At 36.7% G+C, this 9,711-nt stretch overlaps 4 protein-coding genes across 5 annotated transcripts in view; 3 read left to right on the top strand and 1 right to left on the bottom strand.

The window, feature by feature from the left end:
- Window positions 1-2,114, top strand: part of LOC105179405 (histidine biosynthesis bifunctional protein hisIE, chloroplastic) — a 4,252-nt gene extending 2,138 nt beyond the window's left edge. The window contains exons 3-6 of one of the 2 annotated variants that reach the window (XM_011103019.2): window positions 654-899; window positions 992-1,087; window positions 1,216-1,367; window positions 1,622-2,114. In XM_011103019.2, coding sequence (XP_011101321.1) covers window positions 654-899; window positions 992-1,087; window positions 1,216-1,367; window positions 1,622-1,820 — 693 coding nt within the window. In that variant the 3' untranslated portion in view covers window positions 1,821-2,114. The remainder of the gene's footprint in view (window positions 1-653; window positions 900-991; window positions 1,088-1,215; window positions 1,368-1,621) is intronic. The other variant, XM_020691320.1, reaches the window with a different exon arrangement.
- A 1,036-nt stretch (window positions 2,115-3,150) lies between these two features.
- LOC105179404 (probable protein phosphatase 2C 25) lies at window positions 3,151-5,590 on the top strand. Its single transcript, XM_011103018.2, has 4 exons — window positions 3,151-3,654; window positions 4,151-4,504; window positions 4,619-4,798; window positions 5,050-5,590. Exons 1-4 carry the CDS (start codon window positions 3,292-3,294, stop codon window positions 5,209-5,211), a joined length of 1,059 nt encoding a protein of 352 aa, XP_011101320.1. The 5' UTR covers window positions 3,151-3,291; the 3' UTR covers window positions 5,212-5,590.
- A 253-nt stretch (window positions 5,591-5,843) lies between these two features.
- LOC105179403 (iron-sulfur cluster assembly protein 1) lies at window positions 5,844-8,064 on the bottom strand (the record flags this gene model as incomplete). The annotated part of the gene is given in 3 exon segments (XM_011103017.2): window positions 5,844-6,166; window positions 6,837-6,891; window positions 7,846-8,064. Coding segments are annotated over 3 exon segments (434 nt in total), but the record flags the coding sequence as incomplete, so codon positions are not given.
- A 1,444-nt stretch (window positions 8,065-9,508) lies between these two features.
- Window positions 9,509-9,711, top strand: part of LOC105179401 (RNA polymerase I termination factor) — a 3,113-nt gene continuing 2,910 nt past the window's right edge. The window contains exon 1 of the mRNA XM_011103016.2: window positions 9,509-9,624. The gene's annotated coding sequence lies outside the window, so the exon portion shown is untranslated. The remainder of the gene's footprint in view (window positions 9,625-9,711) is intronic.

Genomic DNA, 9,711 nt, shown 5'->3' with positions numbered 1-9,711 from the left:
CTCTTTCAATTTTGGAAAACAAACATTTTTTAGTGGAAAAGAATGTGCATTGTTTTTATTTACTATTTGTTTGAGACATGTCAGTGTAGGTCTCTTGGGATATTAGCTCTTAACTTGTGAGCTTGAGCTTACTTCACTTACTACTTGACTGGGTTCGCACTTTGCTCAGCTTCGAGTTTTTCTTTTTTTGTAAGCATGTTACATTGCCTGACTTGTCCCTACTTGTAACTTCCGGATAGTGCTACTCTGTAAATTTTACCAGACATAGGCAGGTGTCTACTGTGTCTTGGTTGCGTGGACCGTTGAATGTCTGGTATAGAAGAAGTGTTCATCGTTGCTCGATGATCAAATCAAATGATTATATGAGCTACATCTGGACACAACATTTAAAGAAGACACATACATGTTTAGCAGAAGGCTTAAGAGTTATTGGTGCCGCTTATTTGACATATGAAATGTTCTATTAGGCATTATTTCTATCCGTTTTATAGTGTAATATCATGTGAACTTTCTCTCCACCTGTATGATTGGTTATATTATAAACACTCCCCTACAGAGATGTGGAGTGATGTTGGAGATCTTAAAATGATCATTAAACAATACTTATTTCTTGTTTTTGATCTTTACATTTCTGTCGAACTATATTAATATAGGTTGATCCATTGTTGGATAGTGTCAAATGGGATGACAAAGGTCTGGCGGTGGCAATAGCTCAAAATGTTGACACGGGGGCTGTCTTAATGCAAGGGTTTGCCAACAGGGAGGCCCTTTTAAAGACCATTTCCTCGCGAAAGGCAACATTCTACAGCAGGTCGAGATCAAGTTTGTGGACAAAGGGAGAGACCTCAATGAATTTTATCAATGTTCATGATATCTTCCTTGACTGTGATTGCGATTCTGTGAGTTTCATGCCATTTCCCCAAACCTAGAACCATTAAAACGGTATTGTCTGTTATTATCAAATAAACTAATAATCTGATTTGCCTGCCAGATAATTTATCTTGGGAAGCCTGACGGGCCAACTTGTCACACTGGAGCTGAGACTTGCTATTACACTTCAGTTGATGATTCCCTTAAAGATCCAGAGGTAATGCATTTCAAGTCCACTTTGGTCGGTTTACTACTGATTCTTACTGTCAGATTTGAACAATTATATCCTTCTGGAGAGTGCAAGTATGTGGAACTATACATATTCTAATTTCTTTATTTTTGTAGGTTGATGGCAATAGACTTGTGTTAACAACTTTATACTCGTTAGAATCAACAATATCCAAAAGAAAAGAAGAATTATCAGGAAACTCAGAAGGCAAACCATCCTGGACGAAGCGCTTATTGCTTGACGAAAAGTTACTATGCTCAAAGATAAGGTATGGTTTGCTTTATTAATGCGTTTTTCATGTGTGTTTATCGATGAAAAATGCTCCTGGTTATTGACAAGTAAATAACAGTTCTGTCAAATTTTGTTGTATTTGGACTTCTAACTTGGATAGTTTCATTTCTTTGTTTCTCTGCTTTGATGTACTTTGCTAAGCTAAAGAGTTGATGTATGTTGCATACACAAAGAATGATATGGAAATAGCTAAAAAGTTGGCTAAACATTTAGTACATGCCTATCTGGTAGGGAGGAGGCGGATGAGTTATGCCGAACGCTGGAGGAGAATGAGGATCCATCTAGAACAGCCTCAGAAATGGCAGACGTGCTCTACCATGCCATGGTTTTGCTGGCCCGGAAAGGAGTAAAAGTCGAGGATGTTCTTCAAGTCCTAAGACTGAGGTTCACACAATCTGGTATTGAAGAAAAGAGCAGCCGAAAATCATAGGGATGACCTTCGTCTCTACTTCATCTTCTTTTCAAGCCCACCCTTGCTTCCAAGCAGCGCAAGGTATCTAGAAAATCACTTCAGCAACGATTCTGGAGGTGGCGGCCCTTCTGTGTTTCCATCATCTGTTGCTTGAAAATTCTCATTCATGGGAGAATGATTATTATTGTGTAAAATGTAAATTTCTGACTTTTGTCTTTATCATGTTATTGAAAACTGTAGCCTCAGCAGTTGTTTCTGCAAACAGAAGTAGTTCTCTTCAGGTGAATTTGTTTATTGGTCTGATGATTGCAACAAATTGTGCCTGTGAGTGTGATGTGACCATACTGCCTGCAAATAAATACTGTGAATTGTTAGAACTAACATTCCTTTCAATTTCGGTTCAATATGTGTGTTTGTCCTGATTCGGGAGGACATGTTTTTTTTTTTTTGGGATTTATTGGATTTTATTATTATTATTATTATTATTTTGAAAAAATTAAGATCATAACCTCCAAACTACTATAAATTAATATAATCAAACAGAGAATCAACTACTCGCTGCTTTTTATTCAATTTAATAAATCAAAAACCTAATTTGACTTCATCAACTTAATTCTTTAATCAATTTCGAAAAAGTATATTAAATAAATAAAAAGGTAAAAGGTTTAGACTTCGTCAAGAGTACAACATGAAATGTATATATCTTTTTTCTTTTCCACAAAAACAAAAAAGAAAGAGACAAGAATATGATAAACTACGGCTTACTACTCAATAATACACGACTTTTTCAATATTACAAATCCTATTGTATTTACTATGGACTTAATATTCTAATATATCAAAAAAATCTTATTAGGAATATGTTTTATTTAAAAAGATATATATTATATCAACTATTTTATTTTTAAAAAATTGTATGTGTTTAATATAATGAAAGTGCAATTCATAAAAGAAAAATCAAATTATTCCTCAACGATTCAAGAAAAAAATTATTATGTCTTCTATTTGATTTAGGAATAATTATATTTACAACATCTAATATATAATTTATTTATACAAATTACTCATTTTTTTGCATAATTACAAAAAACCATCTATGATAGTAAAAAAATAGAGTAGTTTATACGACGATATTGACATTTTGTGGGATGTATGTGTAATTTTTTAAAAAATATAAAATATATGTGAATGATATTGACATTTTTAGTAGATGTATAAACAATTATTAAAAAATATTGTTAGTTTGTGTAAACAAGTTATAGGTTAGGAAGTCTATATATAATTATTTGTTTTATTTAACATAAAAATTTGTATATATTAATTCAGTACAAAGGTAATGAAAAATGTTATCATTTCTCAACTATTGGTCCGCTCCGACTATAAAACCACCCACCTCCCCCCACCCCAACCCACCAAAATTCGAACGTTAGAGAGGAACAAGATTTCCTCTCCAAACTCAAATCAAACCAACAAACAAACGTTAGAAGAGATGTCGTCTTGCACAGTTGCAATATCGAGCTCACCGGTCTTTTCCCCATCTTCCTCCTCATCTTCACTATGCTCCCCCAACTCCTCTTCTTCTCCCCGCCTTATTCGCCTCCACAAGCCAAGTGGCCTCATCAAGGCTCTAGCTGGCGGCGGAGACTCCTCCTCGGCGGTCTTGAAGAGGAAGAGGCCGCTGAGACTGGATATTCCGGTTGTTTTCTTGGAGGAGAAGGAGGCGAAGGATGTGGCGGAGGAGGTGCTGGAGGTGGAGGGAGATGGGTATTCTGTGTGTTGCAAAAAGGGAAGGAGGGATGTGATGGAGGATAGGTACTCTGCTCTTGTTGGGCTTCATGGTGATCCCAACCAGGTAATCTTTCTCTTATTCTTGTCTGTTTTTCTTTTTCTCGAATTTTCTTAAGGTTTTATTTCCAGTTGGTAGGATTGTAAATAAACCGAGTCCATCTGGACACAAATGTTGTTCAAATTTGGTTTCTGTCGCTGTCAAGTTTTTAAGTTATACATGAATTTGGGAGTTGAGCCGAGTAACTTCATAATTAATATATGCATATATTTGAATTTGGGCTGATTAAGTCCAGCTCAAATTAGAGCTTCTTCATATATATATATATATGTGTGTGTGTGTGTGTGTGTGTGTGTGTGTGTGTGTGTCTTTGAGACAATAACTACAGTGGGCTAGTAGGCTAGTAGTGGTAAACTAATGTTTAAGGAAACATGTGTTTCTCTTGTATATTTTGACAGAAACTCTGGAAGTTGGATCTTACAGCTGACCTTAGAGTTAATTAATGTTTTTTCATGAAAGAACTATGGAAGAGATGATATTGATACTCAGTGTCATATTGTAGGCATGCTTTGGTGTTTTCGATGGGCATGGAGGTTCAAAAGCTGCTGAGTTTGCAGCAGACAACTTAAACAAGAACATCATAGATGAAATCAAAAGAAGGGAAAACGATGCTGCTGCTGATGACGAAATACAGCAGGCTGTAAGGAGTGGTTACTTGACCACAGACTCCGAGTTTCTCAAGAGAGATCAACGAGGCGGGGCGTGCTGCGTGACAGCACTCATTATAAGAGGCAACCTAGTGGTATCCAATGCTGGCGACTGCCGGGCTGTCTCTAGCCGAGGAGGGGTGGCCGAGGCGCTCACTTCCGATCACCGCCCATCTCGGGAGGATGAGAGGGACAGGATCGAGACATTGGTGAGCAGCTACATCCTAGTATTATTACTACGTTGTTGTTGCATCTTCTGCTTGCTTGTTTTGCACAGTTTTTTCCGAAAGATAAGCAGATTCTGATGCTATATTCACGTGTAGGCAGGTTTTGTGGAATGCCGGAATGGTGTTTGGAGAGTACTGGGATCTTTGGCTGTGTCTAGAGGCATTGGAGATCAGTACCTTAAACAATGGGTTACCGCTGAACCAGAGACTAAAGTCCTCAGACTTGAACAAGAACATGAGTTTCTTCTGCTTGCTTCTGATGGATTATGGGATAAGGTAATTCAACTCTACTACAGAAAAATTCCTCGGGACTCTTTTACTAAGAAAAGTTCACACAAACAATAAAATCAAATGCTTTTGAGATTTTAGTCAAAAACGATTAGTAATTACAGATTCATTTGTATACACTTTCCACCCTTTTCGATATTTTTACTAAATGCTCCAACATTCTCTACCTAATTAATTGCTTTCAGTAGGGCAAAACAAGCATCTTTTGTTATCCTGAATGCACTTGTGATGCTTTGCAGGTAAGTAATCAGGAAGCAGTAGACATAGCCCGGCAGTTGTGCATAAACATTGATAAGCCTCAGCCGCTGTCCGCCTGTAGAAAGCTCGTTGATCTCTCAGTTTCCAGGGGCTCCAAAGATGATATCAGTGTGATGCTCATCCAACTGGGACGCTTCTGTTAACAGTTAGCTCTCATGGAGCACTAATCTAAAGCTGCAGCTGGAAGCTGGTGATATAGTCCAATTCTAATCTAATACTTCTCATCGAACAGTTGGTGACCCGATTTCAAGATTAGCTGATTCTTTTATTCTTCTGATCGAACAGTTTGGTGACCCCATTTCTAGACTAGATGATTCTTTTATTAACCGTTCTTTAAATAGTGCAAAATCGAACACTTTGACAATGTAGATTGTAGGCTTGTAGCTGATTCTTTCATTAAGACTTCAAGAAGCAATAATGAAGAGTCGCAATTTTACCTCAGCTGCTCAGCACCTGGGAGAAAGTAAAAGACCCCGTGATAGCGGAATCTGTTTGATTGTACATCTATGAACAGTGAGTCAGTCCTCACTTTGTCGAGAAATTGACCAGTTTATCTGTACAACAAAACAAATAACAAGATTCAGAGTGTAAAATTATTCAGCACGAGCATCGTTTAAGGGTTTGCTTGCACCAGACTTTAAACAATGTAAAATCCAAAAGACCTCTCAGAGTGGAGAGAAAAAGTCTCATAAAAACATATTCAAAGTAATCTAGCCTGCTTGTACCATGTAACATGGAGAAAATACAGCTCCGGAGTAGCAGCTCAACAACGAAAGAAAAAAGGAATGCAAAATCATATGTATTAACTGATGTTACTTGAAATATTACATGAGGAAGGGACAAGGATGAGTAAGGATGAGTACATTAACACATTTCAAAATACAAATATTGTTGTGACGTGATTAGCAACACCGCTTGAAAATATCTAAAGCACATTCTCAAGCATCAGCAGCTTTCTCCGCAGGTGCAGCCTCTTGGCTCCTATTTGATATAGATCGCTTTGCCTCATAATCTTTCACGGCGGCCTTAATTGCATCCTCAGCAAGCATGCTGCAGTGTAATTTCACTGGTGGAAGAGACAGATGTTTTGCGATTTCCCTGCATAGCCATTATCGTTCAGAGGGATAGGTACAGGAAATCATAAGAACTACAAACTAAAATTTTCTGCTAAACTGTAATCCTAATAAATTTGTTTCAGATTTCTTAGGAACAAGCAGAACACATGTAGATCCCTGAAGAATACCGATAGGATAAACCATTAAAACAGATATTCCCTTTAATGGATTCTGAAACTTGGGAAAACTTGCAATACTAGGATTATCCCCCTTATGTGGTCAAAGGGTTATTTCTACATAACGCGTTTCATGCGATGAAAATTTTGAGCAAGTCTTTATAGTGTCGATGACGTGTTTACATAAGTAAAATCTGAACAATAACATTTGTCTTCTATCCCTTAAGAAAGTTATAATAGCCATGTAGATTTTAGAAACAAAACCAACTTTTTAACTATCACAGTCCCAAAACCCACTTCCCAAATTGTAAACTCCGCAAAGAGAACACGGTTAACTGTATCTCTCTATTAATATCCAGAATCCCTACCCCCAACATGAAATTTGAAACACAAACTTAAAGGCAAACAGAACTATAGAGTGAAGCTTCTCATTACCAGAGGGGACAAATGAAGCAACAACACAATAATTAAAGGATACCTCAAATACAACAATAACTAAGTATTCATCAAAAGGAATCAGGAAGGAGTATGACTTACGTATTCTTAATTGACAGGACTTCCTCCATTTGTTTACCTTTCACCCATTCGGTTGCTGAAAGTGGAAAAAAACATTGTCTTAGCAAGACTAGTTTGACACAAAGTGAGAACAGCAATAAGAGAATAATATAAAAATCTGCAGTTGATGCACGAAAGACCATGCCTGTCTAACATGACTCAGAAGCAAGTTATGTTACACTACAACAAAATATGGATTCTTTGCAACTGTAAGTACATCTTTCAGAGGATCAGATACAGTTGAAAATGCAGTAAACTAATAGCAAACTATAGACACAGTGACACACGTACAATCAACTCATATGGCACCAGATGCCAGATGGAAAGAAAAGAAGAAAGAATTAGCTGAGGCAACAGTAGCCCCAAGAAACAGGCAAAGTTCCATTTTTATACCAAAAACCAGAGAAATCAAACTAATGACATCTTTCATTTATTTTTTCTCCCCTGGAAAGAAGCAAAATCCATGGACCAAGGCAAGACCACGTCCATGTCATGTGCATCTTTTAGCAATGCCGTTAACTAATAAACACATAATAATCAAAACCATCAACTACTCTGCATCCAGTTACTGCAAGGAAAAGCAATCAAAAAATGTTTTCCCCTTAATCATACCTAACACTCGAATTGAGATAAAATTACATAAACTCATAAAGCTTTTACAACCCATCACCACTACAACATTATTTTTCAAAAGACCATAACCTTAAGCTCAACAATTTCATCACAGCTAAATCAACCAAATAAGAATACAATCCCCTGAATCACCTCTCCACTTAATCACTCAAGTCTACGAAGCAAAAATTCATCAATGAGCTCACCAATATATCAGACTTGCAGCTCAATTTTCCTTACAAACTGTATACCACCAGAAGCAAACACAATCCCCCTCACCTAACCTCCAGATTTTAATTGACCAATCGGCAACACATGAACAAAAGTTTGAAACTCAGAAAAACCAAAACGCTTATATTAGAACAAGCACTCAACATACCAACAGAGGAAGAGGCGATCGCGGAACCACAGCCGAAAGTCTTAAAACAAGCATCAACAATTTTACCGCTCTCCTCATCAACCTTAATCTGCAATTTCATGACGTCACCACACGCCGGCGCCCCGACGAGTCCCGTCCCAACACTCGGGTCGTTCTTGTCGAATGACCCGACGTTCCTCGGGTTATTGTAGTGATCCACTACTCTCTCGTGGTACATCCGCCGGAGTCCAGCACCGCCGGCGGCCGCAGACGACCGCAGACGCCGTCCTACAGTCGAATTCGTCAGGTGCCTCAGCATTTTGAATTGATTCCGAGAATCCAATCGATAGTCTTCTGCCCCGTATGTTGGGAATCGGGGTCTATTTCAAGCTTATCGCGATGTGTGTGAGCCGGTGGCTGAGTTACGTGGCTGTAGGTTGATTGGGTGATTGGAGGAATGTGATTGGTTCATAGGATTGGGCTTCCAATGTTCCCATTTTCTATTGGGCCTGAAAATAGGGTCCATTTATCAGGTAAAATTGAAATGAATTTTTAATAATTAAAACTTTAGTATATCAAATATTATCATTGATCCAATTAATTTATTCAATTTCAATAACTTTAAATCTTTCCATTCAATATTTATTTATTTTTTTTCGATTTAATATTAGATGTGTCGATTTTTCTTTTTAATATAGGATTGAAAATTGGCCTTTTATTTAAAAAAAAGGTTGAATGAAACCAAATAATTAAAGATTTTGAACACCAAAATATTGTATCAAATATTAAACCAAGTAATGTATTTGATTTATGAAAATGGTAATCGTGAAAAGGGACGAAATAATCAGAACGACTACACTTCAATTCAACCAAGTAGAAAATGACGTTAATTTTTATGGACAATGATAGAAAAAAATAAATAATAAGTATCATTGTACCACAAAATAATACTGTAGTAAACGGCTATCGCCACAAGGACAGAAGCAACCAAAACGACCGCACTTCAAACTAACAAAATTGAAAACATTGTCTTTTCATGTGCACATGATAAAAATAAATAAATATATAAAATATTAAAAAAAATACTGTACCCAGTGTCTACCACCATAATGGGCGAAATAATCAAAATAACTGTACTTCAAAACATTATCGTTTAGTGCGCATGCACAAAAAAATATTAAAAATATTAAAAACGATATATTGAAACCCGTCTCAATGTTTGTAGTTAATAGTAATACAAAACAGTTAGATATTAAATATTAAAAATTAATCATACTAATTATTTATGTATATTTTAATTTTTAATGAGAAAATAACAAAATATAGCCTTAAAAGTAATTAATATATACAATTAAGTAATAAAATAAAAAGATGATATGCGGGGTTCTATACGATTTTGATAAGTCAACATGAAAAAGTAAAATCGAATCAAATACTAAATTCCCAAAAAAAAAAAAAAAAGATAAAAAATGAATATGAAATCATATTTTTTATTAGTTTAGGGAAGGGTGAACACCCAGCTTTATTTTCTAAATTAGATAATATTATAAATTTGGAATTTCAATTTGAAGTTTAGCCCAATAATAAATCCAATGGGCCAAGCTTTATTTACAGAATAAAAATTGTTTGGGCCCAAATAGAAGATGGGCCCAATCCGATCAAATTAGATTGAGACAGTGAGACGTCTCTTGCTCGCTTCTGCCGACCGCCGCCCGCTGCTGGATTACAATCTCCTCCGTGCGCCGTCTACGACGAGTGAGAACTGCTCTCTTCCGGCAGCCATCATCTCCGGTTCCAGAGGTGAAAAAATTATTAAGTATATTTGTGATACTTCGTCTGAATCTCTTCTCTTGTGAGACTGAGGTCCCCCCCCCCCCCCCCCCCCCC

This window comes from Sesamum indicum, unplaced genomic scaffold (genome assembly GCF_000512975.1).
Source record: "Sesamum indicum cultivar Zhongzhi No. 13 unplaced genomic scaffold, S_indicum_v1.0 scaffold00155, whole genome shotgun sequence".
Taxonomy (NCBI): Eukaryota; Viridiplantae; Streptophyta; class Magnoliopsida; order Lamiales; family Pedaliaceae; genus Sesamum; species Sesamum indicum.
This window is presented reverse-complemented; position numbering and strand designations above follow the sequence as displayed.